The sequence below is a fragment of the Eublepharis macularius genome, chromosome 4, assembly GCF_028583425.1.
Source record: "Eublepharis macularius isolate TG4126 chromosome 4, MPM_Emac_v1.0, whole genome shotgun sequence".
NCBI lineage: Eukaryota > Metazoa > Chordata > Lepidosauria > Squamata > Eublepharidae > Eublepharis > Eublepharis macularius.
Genome location: NC_072793.1, coordinates 135,497,300 through 135,518,374, shown reverse-complemented (window position 1 = coordinate 135,518,374; position 21,075 = coordinate 135,497,300). Strand labels below are relative to the sequence as shown.

Below are 21,075 nucleotides of genomic sequence, written 5' to 3'. Positions count from 1 at the left end.
ATCCCTCTTGAAGCCTTCATTGTCAGCTTGTCTTCTTCCCAATCAAGACTGTAATTGGCGGAAAGCAATGAACTGCCTTTGCTCTTTGCTTTAGGTCTTATACTGGATGGATGATGCCAAGGATTCTACGACCAGCAAAGTCAGAGTCAATGGCAATATAACATCAAAAATTATCACCAGCCTGAGGGCCAGTACAATGTATTTTGCCATAGTGAGGGCTTACAACACAGCTGGGACTGGACCATCCAGTGCCCCAGTCAATGTCACTACAAAAAAATCACGTAAGTATTTTGAAAAAGCACAAGTGCACCAGACTCGCAACAAATAATACTCTTGAAAGCTCAAACCCTGGATATCTAGTTAGGGTTTAAGGTGTTACTAGACCAGAATCTTGCTCTAGTCATTCATATAATTATGCACCAAACAATATGTGCTCCTCTTTTCTGCTATTTCAAAAAGTACAGTACAGAAGGTATATCAGTGCTGTGGATAGCTACTTTTATCTCTTGCATATGCTGCTTACTTACACATACTGCACTGCCATGGTTTGTGTTATTTATAAAACAAGCAATGGCACTGGATGATGAGCTGTGATACCAGTTGTGTTGCCAGTTCTTTGTATATCACACCTGTGTAGTGCCTGGGCAAAGGAAAACGTGTGTTTTCAGATGACAGCTCAAAGTTGCTAAGCAAACCACTTTTTTTCCCTATCCATACTGCCACTGGCACACATCTCTGTCAAAAAATAAAAAATAAGAAAGCTTATATTACCCACTCCCAGGACTGAATCAGCCCCCCAAAAACTAAAAAAACCAACGGACAGGTTATCATAATTCGGGCAATTATGGATCCAGTCTATAAACCTGTGCTCTATCAAGATGCTACCTTCATCGTCTGGTGGTATTGTCAGCCATGTCCAGGAAGGCCCAGGTTTCTCTGAATTGGGTGAAGGCCCAATCCAGCTGCAATGCTGGATCTGTCATGTCTGATTAGAACAGATTCAGTACTTCCTATCCTGGAACAGTGACTCAGGCTTGCAGATCCTTGACAAACTGTTGCAGGTAGTCCCATCAGCATCAGAGGTTTGATAGCTGGCTTGGCCCATCTCTCAATTCCACAAAGGTCAGTCTTCCTAGGCTAGAGAGCACTGGGGCATAAGTGTAGCAACCCCACCATATTATGTGGTAGGACTTAGAAGAGAAATGGCAGAAGTGGTCAAATAGAATCTAAATAGAACAGTTCTGCTTGCAAAAGATATGATAAAAGACATAGAGAAAGAAACCTTAGATCTACAGAAATTATAAATAATATTTATACTGTTCAAAGGTATGCTTACATTCTACTAAAGCAAAATCTCCATTATTGCTCACCATTAATCATGACTGTTGTTGTTGTTGTTATACCTTTCTCACTGAGATCCAAGGCAGATTACACAATGTGGGTGAAAATACAATATAATCAACAGCTAGGACATTCACTGAAAAGTACAGTAACAAACAACAATTAGGATATTCAATGAAACAGAAACAATAGGGAATGGTTGCAGAAAAAATTTAAACAAGCATAGTGATGAAATCTTTCTGAAACTAACTAATTTCCATGGCATTTTTATCAGCATAGAAACTCCCTGGTAGGCACATCTACATCAGCAGTTAGTACCCAATAGCATAGTATTTCTTCTCTTCCCCACAGAGGCATCTCTCTGAGCTATTTCTTATGACACAGTTGTGTAATCTGGGCAGAATATTCAGTTTTGCATAGTTTACAGAAAGCCAAGAGAGTGGGAGCTTTCCTGACCACCTCAGGCAGGCCAGTCCATAAGGTGGGGGCTACCACAGATAAAGCATGTGTGCTGGCAGCTGTTGATTTTGCCCAACTGCAGGGTGGTATCTGCACAAGGCCCTGACTAGGTGACTGAAGTTGCCATGGCAGAATATAGAAGGCAAGGCAGTTGCACACAGATATGAGGGGCCAAGGCCATGAAGGGCTTTGAATGTGATAGTCATGACCTTGAATTGAGCCTGGTAACTGATGGGAAGCCGTTGGAGTGACTGCAGATTGGGAGTGATATGCATGCTTCATCTAGTCCCTGAGAGTAAACAAGCTGCAGAGTTCTACACTTGCTGGAGTCTCTGAGTTGATTTTGAAGGGAGAGTGCATTACAGTACTCTAGTCTCAATGTTATTGTGCAATGAATCCTGGTGGCCAGATCAGCTGTATAAAAGTAGGGGGTCATCTTTCAGTATAGCCTGAGTTGGGAGAAGGCATTTTTTGCAGCTGCATTTACTTCCTTCTCTAGCAGTATTTAGGAATAGAGGCTGTGTTGTTATTTGAATGTGTAAAGAAAACACAAATTTGGGAAATACTCCTTTTGCCATTTTGAAGGCTTGATCACATTTAACAGCTGGAATTTCAGTTACCTTTCCAGAGAAGAAAGTGATTGTAATAATAGAAATTTCAGCAAATGAAAGACAGCTAGAAGGAAAAGGACTTGGCTATAGACCTTTTTTATACGTATTTCCTTAAGCATGAGAACCAGATTTGAATCATTAGTGGTTACAGTTTCAGAATAAAATGAAGACGACCCAAGTTCATGTTCTTACTTAGACATGAGAGTCACTGAGGCCGGTACCTCACAGGTTTGTGTGAGAGTAAAGGGGACAGGCACTTATATATACTGTACATTATATATACTGTAGGTATCCTGAGCTCCTTAGATGAAGAGTAGAATACAAATATATAGTAATAACCACTGGTATGTTTTCTACATTTCTCTGGATGAACATAAAAGAAAAAACATTTTGTTTACTTCCTTATTACTTCCTTATTGTTTCTCTATTGTAGCACTAGGTTGCTTCCTTATTGTAGCACTAGGAACAGTTCACAGTCTGTTGTTCTATTTACATTGATCTAACGGGTTCAGCAAATCTGAAATGTTTTATGCTATTTAGTGCTTACAATGTTCAGTGGTTTCCAAATAGTACCAGACAAAAATATGGTAGTGAGTAGTATATTATATCAACAGCCAAGAAGAATTGCATGGAATCTGTGAGCTCTCTAAAATGAGATAATCTTAAGAACTCCAGAAGAGAAATCTAGATTTCATACTGCAGTGATTCTAGCTTCAGTTTCGCACTTTAATTAAAAATTCTCATAAATGTTTAAAAGCTGGAAAGATCTTTCAGAGTACATCACCACAATTTTTTGTGACGAGATTCTGATATTCTCCAGCAATCTGCAATTAATTTATCAGCCCATACTTCATTATATTTATTCAAAATTCTCCTGGTTTTGTGAGAACAAGTGGGTCCCCAATAATTATCTTCTAAGTGGGAAATCACTTTGCCCGTTTTTTAACTTTTTCTCCTTTTTAGGTTACGTGTGGAGAGGTGGTCACTAATGCACAGGTAAAGGGTGTTTTGTGGTTATTTATTTTAATGCATGCAAGTCCTTATAAACACTCATCTACATGGTATACATCAAGAAGACAGGAGTGTGATGTGGGCTATAGGGTGTGTATCAAGCACTTTCCCAAAAAAATTATTCTGTACTTACATTACCACTTTAAATCGATTACTCCTGAGGCTTGTACTATAAGATGTTTTCAGGCATATTATCTATCTATCTATCTATCTATCTATCTATCTATCTATCTATCTATCTATCTATCTATCTATCTATCTATCTATCTATCTATCTATCTATCTATCTATCTATCTATCTATCTATCTATCTATCTATCTATCTATCTATCTATCTATCTATCTATCTATTATTACTACTTTGGATTTCTATTCTGCCCTCCCCATGAAGGGCAGAGGAACATGGAGGAATATTCACATATCTTATAAGGGCATCAAAGGAAGTCCTAAAATGAGTGGTTTGTGTCAAATTACATAGTTCAACCCTTACCCATAGTTCAGTCCTTTGAGATTTGTCTTTGTTTTTTTATTCAGAATGAATAGAAATTCCAGCTAGGACTTAAGAATGTAGATAGAGGATCATTATGTAATCATTCCTTCTCTTGGAGCTTTCATCACTACTCAGCATGCAAACTAACAGTATTGCTACCCGACCATCATACTACATGTGTTCCACAGGGATGTCTACTACTTCTTTCTGGATCATATCAGCAGTATTAGTTGGCTCCCACACTCAAAGACTATAGGGACTATAGGGGGGAAATACAGAACTGGAAAATGTGTCATAAAGAATCTCAACTTTGCATTTTCGTTCCATGCATTACACCACGGATCTGCATTAAACACTACATTTTAGTGAATACTAAAGAAGTAAAAATCACTTTTGCAGCTGAATCCATGTGAGAAAATGGTAACCTTCAAAATACTAACATATGGATTTCACTTGTGGTGTCATCTTTATTCTAAAGCCCCTAGGTCATACTTTTCTTCTGGAATACTTTAGACTGCCTTTCCGTTCAACATGGTTTTAGGGTAGTAATCACATACCCAAAGTCTCTGATTGTTAGTGTATTGGTCACAATCTGAATTGCCTCTATTAAATTTATGATACACATGCTATTTTACCAAGTGTAACAAAAATTGAAATTTATTTATAGCCATTCCGTGTCATGATATTAGTGTAAGTAATATTGCACACTAAAATAAAAGTGTTAGCAAGCCACCTCAAGTTTGTTGAATAAACAGTTATACCCTTCTAGGCCCATTGACTTCAATGGATTTAGAAGGGAGTAACTCTGTTTAGGATTACACTGGAAATGTTATAGTAAACTTGGGCTTTTTACTAAACATTTGATGGCCTGAAGGATGTTAGGATTTCTTTAAGATTTAGAATGTTCACAGATATCTTGCCAGTCAGCCTTTGGTTTATTTGACAATAACATAATGGGTTTATGTACAATATAACTTGTGGGATAGTAAAAATACATTTGGTTACACTGTTGTTTTCATAAATCTTTCCAGCTGTGAACATGTGGTCAGTCTTTGTATGGGCAAAAAGGAACAATTTTATGGCATTTTGTCCAATTGGTATCTTATTCAAATACTTATGCGTGTTTTTTACATAAATGCAAGATTTGGAAATATCCAGTGTTTCCCAAAGAATAAATATTTATTAAACAATAATTATTATGCTTATGCTTTTCTTCTTAGCCATAGTTGTGTCCTAAGTGCAGTAGTTAGTAGTAATTGTCAAGTACAAATCGATCTAGTAGTCATTATCCCATGGATCCAGGTCTAAAAGCATAGGAGGATGAGCATGAAAGAACTAGTAGATAGCCAGAGTTAAGGAGACACAGTGAAATCCTTTTTTTTTTTTTTTGAAAATTTTTATTTTTAATATCTAACACAGAAAACTACAAAAACTACAAAAGTACAAGGGATAGAAAAGGGGGAGAGAAAAGAAAAAGGGAAGGAGGGCTGGGAAAAAGGGGGAAGGCAACATACAAACAATAAACACTACACTACAATGCTTTCCCTTCATACTGCCATAATTAAAAATTAACCTTTATAAAATATTGATGGAGTGGTTGACCTTACAAAATACAAATCACAATCCAACTTAAGTCTTCCCCCCCCCCCCAGGCCTCGGACGCAATTCTCTCTGAGCAGCAATAGCCGCAGTGCTCGTTGCCTCCCCCCCCTTCAGACTTTGAATCTTCTTCTTTTTGCTTGGTGTCCTGCCCAAATTCTTGATTTTTGGCCTCAAAATCCCTTAGCAGATCTTCTGAATTTATCTTGTAAGCTTGATCTTTATAACTGAACCAAATTCCTTCCGGAAATAGCCATTTATACTTTATCCCACGTTCCCTCAGGAGAGCAGCAAGCCTTTTATACTTAAATCTTCTTTTCCGAACTAGAAATGGAACGTCCTTCAGTATCTTAACCTTATTTCCCAGAAAGTCCAAGTCCGCATTATATGAGTTGTATAGGATAGTGTCCCGGACCCTCCTAGATGAGAATTCGATAAAAATCTCGCGGGGCAGCTGCCGCTTCGTTGCATATTTTGAATAAGCCCGACGGACTTCCAAAATGGCGCTTTTTACCTCTTCTTTAGTTGCCCTCACGGGTGTCGCCAATAATGGAGACACAGTGAAATCCTAAGCAGAGTTACTCCAATGTAAGCCCACTGATTTCAATAAGCTTAGACTCATTGAAATTCTGCTTAGGATTTCACTGAGTGATCCTCATCTACTCAGAATCCTATTTATGTCTTGTGGCTTATTCCCAAGAAAGTGTTCTTAGGATTTCAGTCTAAGGGTGCAGTCCTAAGCATAGTTCCACTCTTTTGAATCTATTGAAGTACATGGGTTTACACTGATTGTAACTCTGCTTTAAGATAACGCTGTTAAAAGGCACATGTTGGTGTGGGTGGAGGATGAAGCAATGGATGTTTTTGAATAGTCCAAGCAAGGTATAAATGCATTTGCTCTAACATAACAAATATCTATATTTGACTCTCAGAAGGTTATACCCTGGAAACTTAGTTAGTCTTTAAGGTGTTACTGGACCCGAATCTAGTGTTTATTTATGTCATTTATAGTCCACCTTTCTCACTGAGACTCAAGGCAGATTACATAGCATGAGATTAGTACAATCAGTATCAAAGACATTTCCATACAGTATCAAGGACATTTCCATAGACAATGCCATAAGATAAATAAATACAGTTAACAAAGATGTAGCATTAGCAAGGATCCAATTCAGAGCTGAAGAATTGCTGAAACAGATCATAATCAATTCTAGAACTGACATTAGACAACATGAAGCACAAGTAGTATATAGGAGTACAAATTTAAAACAACAGATAATATATGTTAACAGAGCGGTGAAGTCTATGGTCCCTACCTCATTAGTGAAGCATCTGAGACTCCCACCCCCCTACAATGCTTCCCTCCTATCTGACTAAAAAGTCTTTTTGAATAATTTGGTTTTGCATCATTTGCAGAAAGCCAGGAGAGTGGATGCTCTCCTGACCTCCTCAAGAAGGCTGTTCCATAGAGTAAGGGTCACCACAGAGAAAGCCCGTGTATGGGCTGCTGTTGAGTTCACCCATGTACAGGCTGGCACCTGCAAGAGACCTTTTCAGATGAGTGAAGCTGCCATGGAGGAACATAGGGAGGGAGGCGGTCTCATAGGTATGCCGGACGAAGGTTATGAAGAGCTTTCTATGTAATAACCAATACTTTGAATTGAGCACAATAACTGATAGGTAGGCAATGGAGTGATTGAAGGATAGGAGTCATTTGAAACTGGGATCTTAAGCCCAAAGGTCTATGAAGGAGCATGAATGTAAGGAAAAATCATCAGTGATATTTGACTCTTTAGTATTGGGGGAGGAGGGGGATGAATCTGGTTTGTATCCCGGAAATGGCTTTTCGCAAACAAAGAGGGAGCAATTTCTCCAACTCCTTCCCCCTGCTGCAGACCTTCAGCTCCACCTCAAGCTGTTCCCAGGGTTCCCCTTTTCCTGAGGGCAGTATTCAGGGGGTATTGTGCGCTTGAAGTCCAGCTCTGCAGATGGAAATCCCTTCTGTCCACAGAATTCTCTGTTGGGTCCAAGCCTGTTTTTAATAACTTTAAAGATGAATAAATATATTAACATGTTTAAATGTATTATGCAAATTGGTGAGTTTTCCACAAATGCTGAACAGAATTCAAATTTCAGGTAAAGGTGATTACGATAAAAGTATTTAAACAATGGCACACAGATATGAAAAGTAATATTCATATTCTGCAAAATAATTATTATATGCATATTATTCTTACATTTTATTAAAGCACCAAGCCAACGCCCAGCAAACATTGCATGGAAATTAACAAATTCAAAGATATGCTTGAACTGGGAACATGTGAAAACAATGGAAAATGAATCTGAGGTGCTTGGCTACAAGGTAAGTATGTGATAAATGACAATGGTAGTGAATGTAATGTATATGATTGTGCTTGAAGTATTAAAAGTTTTTACTCTGATATAAAGGACAATCGCACATTCCTTCAATTTATTCACTAAGTGGAATATATTAATATTCCGAGCGCGTAGAATGTTTGCTGGATGGTTAGATAATAAAAGTGGACTGTTTGATATCCCAGAGAACTCAGATAAGTAACTTCTTTGTCAATGCATAAATCTACCTCCACATCAGGCATTAACGGGTGAAAGTAAATTTGTTGATGTGCCTTATGTGAATAATGCAACCACAAATCTATTATGTTAAAAAGGCAAATATTGCTCAAAGAGCTATGCTTGCAGCTCTTGATCACAAAGGGGCTGAGCAATTGCAATTTCTTTGGGGGAAAGAACGATTTTCCTCTCTATCATATAAAAGACAGGCTCTAGGCTGCTGAGTTTTCTTGCTGAGTTTTGTAAACAAATTGCTCAAATTGGGATGAGACATCAGAGTGGGGAAAAACCTATTGATTATTGTTATTTCTGGATGCAATCTAAACAGAATCTGCTGGGGAGCATCATGAACAGAGAATCTGCCCCATCTCTTTATCTTTTAACCACTTTCATTGGACTATCGTCTTCTTTGTAGAGTAGAGATGTAGAAATACTAAGATTCTTCCTATTCTTTTCCAAAAACTAAACACCATACATAATGCAAAGTCTGCTAGACTCTAGATTAGACTTCCCACCCCCCACCCCCCATCTGGGGTGGGAGATCCCCTGCTCCCACCTCCTCCCCCTGCCCTCATGTACTTGGCCAGTGGGGGGTGCAGTGCACCCTGGGCAGTGCAGCGCACTCCTGCGCCCTGCCGCAGCATGCTCCCGTGGCCCACAATGGGCCTGTTCAGGGCTGAATTGGGCCCATGGGGGGCGATTCAGCTCTTTGGTGACCATGGGAACACTCCTGGGGTGCCCTTTGACCCGCGTGATGATGTTACTTCTGGGAAGTGACATCATCACGCATGCTGGGAGCATGTGCGGAAGAAAGACATTGAAGTCTCCACAGGGTAAGTGCCAGGTCCCAGTCTCCTGTTGAGGAACTCAAGGGACCTGGCAATCCTACTCCAGATCCCCAGAATGTAATTTTGCTGCCAGTCACCTATTCCAGCTCATTTTGCATATTCATTCAAACAAGAATTCTCAGTGATGGGATACATTTCAGTTTGTGGGAGTTCAGAAAGTCCTTCTATATTATGAACTTGTCCCAAACATCTTCAGCTTTAGGAGGCCCGTAGAGGAGTTCATTGTAACTTGCAAGTCATTCCTGCTAGTTTCGCCCTCCCCTTCTCAATAAAAAAGCAACTTTTCCCTAACTTAAAACACTATTTCAGAATTTGTTCCATTCCAATCCCAAGTTCCCTGTCAGAAATGACACTCCTGGCCAATATTCAGGAACATTGTCTGTTTCTAGTTAAGGAGAAGCTGATATTTCCCATCCCTGACAGGTTGATGTTTGTTTTAACTCAGATATAAAAATTCTTTTCCAAAGCTTCTCTTATCCTTAAAAATTCTCCCCTGCCACCAGTTGCTAAGTGTAGAGTTTTTATTGGGGGAGGGGGTTACAGAAAGGGCTTGATAGTTAGGGAAGAGATGTACTCTTTGTGTTTATTTTTTCCTGGGCTTTCCCAAAAGTAGTGCAGAACACTCTGGACTTATGAGATTTTTCAAGGAAAGCAGGATAACAAAATTGTTATGAAGTGAGTTGGGGGAAATTTGCCAGCTATTTTAATTCTACATATAATTTGAAAAGGACTTTTGCTGCTTTTTAAAATACATGGAGGAGATGTATTATAGTGCCTAGTGACCAGTTGATTAGTGCACAAGACTGCTTCCTGAAAGGTGTGGTATTCAGTTTCTCATTGGAGTCCTCCTCCATTTCAGCAACTTGTGTTAGAATTTGTACTACTCATTTTAATGTCAATTGGATGTGATGCATTCTCTTGCTTATTATAGACCTCAGCTATGCCTTAACTCCATACATGTGCAAATAATGGTCTAGAAGTCATAGCTTGGGTGCTATACCTCAGCTGCGGAATCACTTCCTCTAGTACTGGGTACTTCCAGTATTTTTCAGGGAGCCTTAAACTGCCTAGTGTGAGAGAAACATGCCCCAGAGCAGAGGACTGCCTCTATAGCACTCAGAGAAGAGCACATGGAGCAAAGATATGGGATCCAAGCCCATATATTATTACTGCATTTTTATACTGTATGCTTGAATAAAAGGTTTATTTAAGATTAATCTACCAGAGGATGAATAACAGACAGGGGTTTATACACACAGCCTTCACAGGGTAAGTCTTAGGCTTGACGTATCACCCGCTCCCAGCATCCAGCCCCCGCCACCACTCACCTGGTTGGCAGGGGGGAAAGGCATCCTTCTGGTGCAGTGTCACCATTTCCAGGAGTGACATCATCATGCAGACTGAGTGCTCCTGTACTTTGTGCTGGGCCAATTTGGGAGCACTCTTGTGACCTGCATGACAATGTTTGTCTAGACAGTTCAAACCTTGACTACTGTTTCTAAGTGCTGATTACAGCCACTGAAAACCTCTCACAGCCCTCTGGAAGGTTGAGGTCATCTAAGTTGTTTGAGACTTCCCAGTCTCCAGGTTCGTTTCTCTGGGTGAACATGCCCACAAGTGGTCAGAAACTCAAGACACAGGCTTAAATATAAATGTTGTTTATTAATTCAGAAGAGTCCATGCAAGGGTCCAGGAACCACTCTATAAGGCACAAGCAAAAGGCAATAAAATAACAACAGCTTACTTAATTCTTAGCTAAAACTATTTGACTAGACATGAAAGCTTGCTAGTTTGCTTTTCTCTGAAGCAGCTTTAAGTTGCTCATACTCAAGATGCTCAAACAAAGTCCCAAACCATGCCAGGCAGCTCTTGTCATTGTAAGGCCTGACATGGAGCAAAGTCTCTCACATACTGATAGCATAAAGGTAGCAATAGAATGGTCAAACCAGGTCCCCAAGTGAGAGTGTGTCAGATTCAGAGAGCAGCGAGGAACCATCTTTTCTAGTACTGTCAGCCAATCAGGGCACACTTTGATATCAACATTGCTAGGACTGAGAAAGCATCTGGAGCTTTGAGACTCCCTTCTATTCAAGGACATCTTAGTCTGCAATAACAGGCTGCAGGTGAAATTAATTAAGGAGCCTGCTCATTTCATTCCCAGGGTGACAAGCCAGAACTGGGCCTGTGAGAACTTACAAGCCTGAACCGAAGTGGTCAGGCTAGGCATGTATATGTGGCTTGGCCTACACAGTCCTGGAAGACTTTCTAAAGGTGAAGTACTGGTCCCCCTCCCTCTGAGAGGAAAAGGGTATCTGGCAACCCTACTAAGTCTCCATAATGGATGCTTGTAATCAACTGGAGCGGCGCATGTTTTGTTAATTAGTTCGCAAGGCCTGAAAATGCAGTGAAGACTTATTTTATTTATTAAAAGCATATTATCCCACTTTTCCACCCAATTAGGGCCCTCAAAATAGTGAATATTAAAAAAAAAAACTTTAAAAGCTTTAAAAAAATTTAAAACTTTTCTTTCTCTATGTATGCTCTCTCTCTCTCTCTCTCCATATATGTATGCTCCAAGAAAAAAAAAATCATCATCATTTCAGATCTGGGATTTGAAAGGGGGATTTTTAAAATCATGATTGCTGATTTTTGGGGTAGGACATTACCAGCTTGGGATTCAAATCTATGTGGTTTTTCAGGTTCTGGGTTTGGGGACCATTTTTTATTTATTTATTTATATTAACTTTAATTATACTCTACCTTTCTCTCCAGTGGGGGTCCAAAGAGGCTCATATCATTCTTCTTTTGTCTATTTTATCCAGGTTGGCTAGGCAGAAAGGGTGATGTTAGCTGATTGGTCCAACATCACTTAGCAAGCTTCCATGGCAGAGTGGGGATTCAAATCTGGGTATCAGACATTCTAACCTTTGAACCAAGCTGGCTCACTGGGGATTTTCAATGGGGAATGTATTTGAGGGTCTGGAGCAGCTGCTTATAAAGCTAATGGCACAAAATCTGCACAGAACAGTTATCCCTCTATTCTAAAGACCTGGCTAATTTTCAAGCAGACTGAACAAAAGAGTTTGATATCGCAGACCTCCCAAAGTTCATGTGCCTCAGGGCAGGCACAATTACATCGACTGATTCCTATTGGAAGGTGGGGTCTGCTTACCATCAGCATTTTAAAAAAACAAAAATCAAGTCTGCATTCATTTCATTTTCTTACTCTTACAGTGATTGATTGACAATTTTAAAAAGTACCTTTCCACTGAAAACTCTGCATTTGCCATCCTTTCTTGTCATGGTCTGTTGTTTGTTTTCTTTCAGGAAGGAGTGAGGGAAGGAGACTCACAGTTCTGCAATTATTTCCTATGGGGAGGGGCATAGAGTGGACTGCAGTGGCTGTTTTGTCACCAAATTTACAGTGCAGCTAGTATTGCCTGTCCATTAAAGACTCCCCAAGTTTCAAGCAAATATGATGAAAGAGTCCAGTCCTATGGACTCCTGAACAAGGTGCCCCCACAAAGGAGGTAGCGAAGGAAAAGGAGCAAGCCAGGACCACAGTTCTACCGGGCCTTGTGTCTGGCTCTTGCCTGTTAGGAGCCACCTTCCTTGGACCACTGCCTGGGAAAATCAGAGAATCGAAGAAAAACAAAGTGCCTACTGATGATGGCAAGCACCAAAAACTAAAATCTACTAGGATTTTTTTTTCTGGATGTGTTTTATAATGTCTAAGAATCCTGGATTTGCGTTCCAAAAATCAGTCAAATGAAGAAAAAGGTATTCAACCACTGGTGAAAGATAATGGCCATTTCCGCCCTGAGCCTGCGAAAGTGGGGAGGGCGGAATACAAATGTAATAAATTAAATTAATTTCCCCACATCCTAAAAATAGTGCCTGACTCACTGAACACTGATGGCTTTTCCATGTGATTTAAGACATCACCCATTTCCAAAACAGATGCAGGTAGTTTTGATTCTGTTTTCACTAATGATAGAAGGGGATAAAAGAATCTACCAGGGAAACAAATTCCACACAGACCTATGTACATAAGAACCAAAAATCCAGCCCAGTATGTAACATTCTACAAAATCAAGCAACAGCAACATAGTAACTTCTGCCTTTGTCTCCTTTTATATTTAGATTTTGTACAGGCAAAATCGACAAAGCACTACTCATATAATGGAGACAAACAACACATCAGCTGAGCTGCTGGTACCCTTTGAAGAAGATTATCTTATCGAAATAAGAACCATCAGTGATGGAGGAGAAGGTAGCAGCAGTGAGGAAATTAGGATTCCTGCAATGTCAAGTGAGTTTCCCCCCTCACTTTAACATTGTTACCATGGTGCCTTGACTTCTGGGAAAGAAGTAAAACCAGAAAGACCTAGAAACAGTCACTTTTTTCCCTTGTTTGGAAAGGGAAAATCCATTAAAATAGGCAGTAGGCTTTTCAAGGGGCATGAATCTGGCTTGCTGAGGTAACTGAAATTTGCAGCTGTGCAAGCTGCATGGAAATCAGATACTGAGCTGAATGGAAATCATTGAGACTTCAGCATAATCGTCATCATTATTTACTATTTTAAAACTGCCTAAAATATACTGAGCTCTATATGCCCGCAGGCTACAGTCCAGCTTAACATATGAAAGAAAAGAGAATGGGAAATGGATGGGAGAAGAGTTGGCTTGTTAGTTACAGGACAGAATGAAGAACTAGTTGGGCACATGTCAGTCCCTTGATTTTTCTATACAGTTATGATCATCTGAATTTGCAAACAAACTCAATTGAAATTAAAGCATCATATTTGGGGTGATATGAAACTTATATCCATGAAATTCAGTCTCTGGACTTTTCCACGTGGGGCTTTTTCATAGGTTCTGGCCTTTTTGCATCGGTTTCTCTCCAGACTTCTGCACACACAGGCTCATTCCACACAATACACTTTATGCCGGTGATGCTGAGCATTCACGCTAATCAGTGCTAAAATGGCTTGGGTTCCCATCATTCTGCACTATATGACCTCAAAGTAATTTGGTGTCTGCTGAGTTGAGATGTGTTTGTTTGGAGCCACATTTTGTGAGGGCTGGAGCTTATGTCCTTTTTTTAAAAAAAAATGCATGTATTTTAACATTGAAATTTTGGAACCCATCCCCCCCTGTATTTTCTGATTGAGATGTTCCATGCCCATTGGAGAGGCAATTGGTGGAGAAGTTCTGTGGGAAAACATGTACTTTTCATGCTTGTTCCACTCCCATTTTTTTTAAAGCCAGGTCAGGAAAGGGTTAAAATACTGGTGCTTTATTCCCTCCCTGCTGCTTCCTTAAACTTTTTGTTATTTTTCCTCTTTGGCATTAGGAAAAGACACTGGGAGGGAGGGGAAAGCAACCATTTCACCCTTTTCTGGCTTTTAAAACCAGGAGGAATGAGCAATAATGTTACAGCTCATTCCTAGCTTAGGAAAAAAAATGTGTGTGTGCTTATACCACCAAGGGAAGAAGGGGGAAGCAGCCATTTAACCCTTTCCTGGCTTTTAAAGCCAGCAGAGAATAAGCAGCAACATTAGGACTTTTTCCTGGCTTTGAAAAAAAGAGAGTGCAGGTATACTCAGGAGGAAGGAAGCAAATGGAGAAACAGCTTTATAACCCTTACCTCACTTTACTGATAAAAATGGCGGAAAAGGAGTTCAGAAAGCTGAGGATGATGAGAGTGGTTACTGAAGGACAGACCAATTAGTTCCTGAGGGAAAGGGTGGGGGCATGAGAAGCAGAATGGGAGTTTTTCATTCTGCACAGACATAACATATGCCAGCAGCTACTGGGCAGTGGCTTAAAAAAAAAACACAGAATGTGTGCAGAGGAAAAAAAAACACGGGAAAGATGGACAAAAACTGTTTCTGTTTTCAATTACTCCTTTGCATGTGTAGAACTCTGGAGAACATGAGAAGCATAATAGACTCTGAAACACTGTAAAGTGACCATGCGGAAAACATCACAGTCAAAATACCCCAACTCAGTCTCCAAACTAGAAAACAAACAGAAAAAAAATGAACATGATGTTCATTGTTCATTGCTATCCACAAACAGGGACTCATTAACACTTACAAGCATAACCTGTTCACGAACGTGTTTGTGGTTGGATGTTCATGGGGACCAGCAGGCTCTCCTCCAGCCATCATCCAAGTTTGGTCAAGATCCCTACTGCACCACTCCCAGAAACCTGACCTGAGCAGGCACCAGGAAAGGTACTAATAATAAATAATAGCTTGGCCCCAGAGTCTGGTAGCAGCCTTGGAACTTGAAGGGGCAGATCCCTATCCCACCACCCACAAAGAAAATTCAAGCTCCAATGCACTCTATCAAAATGCCAACAGAAGCTGTGTCTCTCCCTCTCCACTGTCTGCAAAGCCAGAGCTGGGAGCTCCCCTCCCCCCTGGTCTTTGCTCTCTTGTAACAAATTTGGAGCTCCACACTTGAAAGGAAGACTTGCTTATCAAACTAAATTGGGCTTAGATTGGGGTTTCTAGGGCAACAGCAGGAGTTCAGACAGAGTTCAGACAATCCCTGTTTAAGTTGCCAAGGGAATTGATTGCAGGTGCCAGACTGTCTGGCTTGACAAACAGCAACGAACGAGGCTTGCAACGACCATCTGTTTGTTCAGAATGGGGCCTCACGAACAGCTTGTTCGCAAATAGCAGATTGGGCTGGTCATGGCTTTTTTTAGTTCGTATTGCTGTTCATGCCCATCTCTACTCCAAACTACTTCCCAGATCTTTTTGCATTCCAGATGGAGAAAGGCTGCATCTGCTGCAGAACTAATCTTTCTCCACCTTTTCTGCAATTTTTCTCCCTGTGAAGATACCTTGATGATTTTTTTCCAGCAAAGTCAAACTAGGGCTGTTTTGAAGTCCAGAATGCTTTCTATGATGTGATGGCTGGCTCTGCCTTTTGCCCTCCTCTTTATTCCCCTGCATCCTGATTAGCAACCAATCAAGTTTTTTTTTCTGATTTAAAAAATAAATAAATAGAACATTGAAACAGTGCCTTAAAGAAAACAAAAAAACCCTTACAATGGGTAGGTGCTGGGGGGAAATGCAATACAGCTAACACAAAAACTCTGCAGACAGCCATGAATCCCACTTGATATTTTAAAGTTTTCACCTGTTTTTCCTGTACTTTTTAGTCCATTATTTTGGGTATTCTTAATTTAAAAAAAAAAACAGAATTGAAGCCATATGGGGCCAGAACCAATGAATAAAACAGATGCAGTCCTCATGGGTTGAAAATGCAGAAAGCGCTAAGTAAAGTTTACCAAGAGGAAGATAATAGTTTTATACTTAAAATATATTATTTTAAGGATCACAGAGAGGAGCACAGTTTGTAGAAAAGAGCACAGAAAGGAGCACAGTTCAGTGCTCCATAGTAAATAGTATCATAGTAGTAGATACCATAGTAGAGAATGTATTAGAGGAAAGTGATAGCACATGGAGACTTTCCAAGAGTAGTAATAAACAAATCAAGAAAGACTGGAAGGGAGAAATAAAGAGGTGAGATAAGAATTTATTTCAGTAATGGGTAGAGGGATTAGGATTTGGGAGACCCTGGTTCAAATCCACACTCATCAATTACTTTGAGGCAGTAACACCTCTTCTTCCTCTTTCTGTCTCCTCCTCTCTCATGTCTCAAAATTGCAAGGATAAAAATAGCGGAGAATGTGACTGACTTATTAAGAGTGAAATGAAAGTAGAGTAGAAACAGTGTGACAGGAGGTGGTATAACTACATGGGGCTGGCTAGCGTAACAGCAGTGATGTGAGCACAACAGCACCTACGTTGGCAGAGGAGGAGAAGGTGATTTTTGCCAGTACTCCCCAACTTTGCTTCCTATATCAGAGAGCCCTTTAACCTGTAGATGTTGGTTTTCAGGTGGCAGTTTCAGCATGCTGAAACACGAGGGAGGAAGTGGTAAATTCCTCTCCACCAGTTTCAGTGTGTGGTTGATGCTTTGGTTCCAACTTGTGGAGTTTTTTGAAGTCGGTTAAAACTGTACTAATACAGTTGGATTAAAAAAGGAGGTGGGCTCAAGAGATTTTACAGGGAAAGCAATGTGGTGAAAATCATAGACTAACCCCCACTTTTTCCTGCTTTTAGCATTTTCTTGCATGTTTCAGTCGTACTCTGAAAAGGTTTCACTGACATTGATCGGCGGTGGTGATGGCTGCTGCCTCTGAATGGTCCAGCATTGAAACTATGGGCCAAGCTACAAGTGACGAATGACACTTGAACAGCAAGTGTATTTCTCCCTGTTCACTTGCCCTCCACTCAATCCACTTGCCATTCAAGTGTCATTCGTCACTTGTAGCTTGGCCCAAAGTGATGAGGTTTTACTAGAATTAGGAGCCTAGCACTGTACTATGATCTAAATGACCTCTGCACATCTTCATGTGGGGTCAGGCTGTTATGCTGTTGCTGTTCCATCAACCAAAATCCATTCCCACCATTTAAACTGATCTGCAGAATGGTATTCTCAAGTGCTAAGTGAATATGTAGAGGGGCCGTGGCTCAGTGGTAGAGCATCTGCTTGGCATGCGTGAGGTCTCAGGTTCAATCCTTGGCATCTCCAGCTAAAAGGATCTGGTGACAGGTGATGTTGAAATATCTTTACCAAAGACCCTGGAGAGCTGCTGCCAGTAAGTAGGCAATACTGACCTTGATGGACCAAAGGATCTGATTCAGTATAAGGCAGAATCATGAGTGTAATATATTTGTAAAACACGCGAACAACAGAACAATAAATAGAATTGTGTAAAGGCCCAAGGGTGGACTTGAAAATGCTGAGCTCTTTGATTCATACTCAGCTGTTCAGCTGAAGTTATTTGCTAGGAATGGATTCTCACTTTCTTAAAGATAATATCAATCTAAGTCGGCCAAAACCCAGGTGATTAAAAAATATGATGCATATGTGTTATAAAAATTGGTTCTGATCAATAATCCTGCTTTTGTTTGAAGTTGAATATTCGTCTCTGTTTTAACAGGTTTGAGCTCCAGAGGAACACAGGCCTGCCACTCCGTAGCACAGATAATGACTTCTAAGATTATGTTTATGGTCTATATTCTCAGCTCTTCTCTTTTTTCTTGAATGCCAATATGCAGCCATTGGACTTTTGAAAAGAAATCAGTCAGCTAGTTGTGTTTTGTTTTAGACTGCTTCAATTATTCCTGAAAATAAAACCTATTGGAAAAATGAATGAACTGTTCATTAAAATGTAAATACTATTAATATAATTTATTACCAAAAATGAGTATATCTGAGATCTCCTTAAATGCAACAGAAAGTTGCCAAAATATATCAATGTGACTCTAAAATGGGACAGCTCATTTTTATATTGCAGTTGGTGTATTGTCAAAATCTATCTTATTATAAGTATGTATGGGAAATATATAAGGTATCAACCAAAAATCCCAATGGCCCAGTATTGTGATGTACAACATTCTCTGATTTCTGTTTCTCACTTGATCTGTAATGCTGCATTTTCAAATTTAATAAAAACATTTCCTTATATTTTTTTTCTTGATAAACCCACTATCTTCTCAAAAAGTACTCAATATCTGCCATGCTATGTTTTGCACTGTTTCCGCGAGTGACCAACATAATGCCTGATTTGCCTATTGCCATATATGTATGCCCCACGTATCATTTTACACATACACATTTTCTTCTTTACATTTTGGATTTACGCAACTGATCTAGCAAACTACTTGATAGTAATTTGAATATGAGCTCCAGTGCTGACTATGCTCAGTGTGAAATGTGGGCATGCTCAGAAAATTATCAAACACCACAAAGCTATGCTAAAATTATAAGAAAACTAGCACATGGAGTTGATTTTGAGGGATGGAAGGGTCATAATTGTGATATTTGAAAGGATCAATAAAATACTAGGCACTTAACCAGAACTAATAAAGCACAATACAGGACTACATTGTAACAATTATAAATAGGTTGAAAAGAACCAGCATGTTATTTATATAGCTATTTGTGGATTAAATTATTGCTCTCTGGACCATGGAGAAGCCACTGTTAGAGCATGGCAAGCCAAAGAGTCACTGATTATCTCTTATCACAGTGTCCTGAACACATTGTAGGTTTTTTTGCCCTCAGATGTTGACTGGATGTTCAAGCAGCTGCAGTAAACCATATGTAAACCATATTGTCCCATAAGTGACTTGAGTTATTCACAGTTCAGTCCTAATCAGAGTTATATCTTTCTAAACCCTTTGCACTGTAAGAGTTCTATGGAATAGCATTTAATGTCTAAAATACTTATCATTACTTGTTTATTTTTTGTTTGTTTAACACATTTCTATCCTGCCTTTATACCCAGTTCATGGTCTACATTGTCACGAACTCCTCAAGGAGCTGGGAAGGGGGTCAAACACACTTCTGGGGAGCAAGAGCCCTTGTCTCCTAGGGTAACAAGCTGCCACTAGTCTCTCTAGCTAACCCTAAGTTTATTGACCGAGGAACAGAGTCTACACCCCTAATCAAGAAGTCATCCCTGCAAAGTAGGATGTCTGCAGACTGAGTTTCTCAAAAACAGTTATTTGGTAGCTGAAGCCAAAAAGGCCAAAGTACTGGATTCAGACAGAAGTCCCATAACCCAAATAACACCACCGAAATGTAATTAATAAAGTTTATTAAGGACTGTGCAAAAGACTGCAAGTATAGAAATTGTGCAATACAGGAAAGAAAATAATGAAAGCTAAATAACGACTCTAAAAATATTTAACAGGCTTTAGTTAATCTAGATGTTATCTTCTCAGGTCAAACCACAAAAGTCAAACAGAACCCCAAATCTCAGTACCAAAAGAGCAAGAAACAAAATGGCTCAGAGCCAGCAACTAAATCAGTTGCCAAACCCAGAGCTCAAGATGGCTTGGAAGCACCAAAGAACAAACTGAAGACCCTTCTTTAACCCATGCTGTCTGCTACATGGTATCATCCTGCTAAGACATATGACCACAAAAGATAAAACATGTTCCCAGTCAAACCAATTTACCCTAACCAGTATCCAGAGCACGGATAGGGTTGCTAGGTTCCCTGATCCCTCGAGTGGGAGGTTGGAGGCCCACCACTTACCTTTTAGGTCCCCTTGCACATGCACAGCACACATGCATGTTCCTGGTCCTGGCCAGCATTGTGCAGGCCATGTGCCACCCTGGGAATGCTCCCATGCTCTGCAGGGGGCCAAATCATGCCAGATCTAGCCAAATCAGGCCTGGTTTGGGCTGAATTTTGCCTGAATCAGGCTGTTGTGGCATGCAGGAGCATGCTGCAATGCTTGGGAGCGAGCCCCAGGAGGCGTGTTCCCCCAGCTAGGTAAGTGGGGGTGGTGGGTGGAGGGTGGAAGTGGGGAATCCCCCACCCCCAATAAAGAACTGGCATCCCTAAGCATGAATGAGATGGAATGTAAGGAGAGAGCCTCCCTCTTGATCCCTGACCTTGAAGCCTTCTGATCTCATGATATCACCCACACCTGTGTGCCATGGTTCCATCTCCAGCCTTACCTGGGAACTGCTGGCTCAAAGTTACAGTAATTTTCCAGAGATTTCTCTTCTGTCCTGACTAGGCCCAAAAGCCCTAGCTAAAGTTCTGAAAGCCAAGAAATGGGCTAAGGGAGGTCATTTTCTTGACAGCCATGGTAGTGAATGTTAAAATATTTCAAACATTAATAATCATTTAAGATATATACATACACGCACACACATACACATTTGATATATCAGGAAGCAACAAGCAAAAGTCTAGCCCATACTGAAGTGAGTGAGTAGTATACAGAACTCAACTGCTCTAAGCCTCCACCAGATAACCTATTTTTCAGAGCAAAAGAAAAAAAAATGAACGATTCATTTCTATCCTCATCTCAGCATATAGAAATCTGATTAAACCTCTTGACCTATTGAGTTAGTAATTCAGACCTTGAATTAATGGATATATAAAATTCCTTAGAAATAAGACTAGATTTACGAACTGCTCATTTTTCTGTCAGTCACTGGGATATATCATCTCAACTACATCACCTGAAGCCTTGACTATAAGCTGTCAAATGAATTAGCAGAAATGTGCA

At 40.1% G+C, this 21,075-nt stretch overlaps 1 protein-coding gene across 1 annotated transcript in view; it reads left to right on the top strand.

Annotated features, from left to right (window-relative positions):
* Positions 1 to 18,115, top strand: part of CNTN6 (contactin 6) — a 232,121-nt gene extending 214,006 nt beyond the window's left edge. Inside the window, 5 exon segments of the mRNA XM_054977138.1 lie at positions 95 to 281; positions 7,761 to 7,873; positions 13,095 to 13,263; positions 17,983 to 18,078; positions 18,081 to 18,115. Of these exon segments, the coding sequence (XP_054833113.1) occupies positions 95 to 281; positions 7,761 to 7,873; positions 13,095 to 13,263; positions 17,983 to 18,078; positions 18,081 to 18,115 (600 nt within the window).
* Positions 18,116 to 21,075: the final 2,960 nt, after the last annotated feature.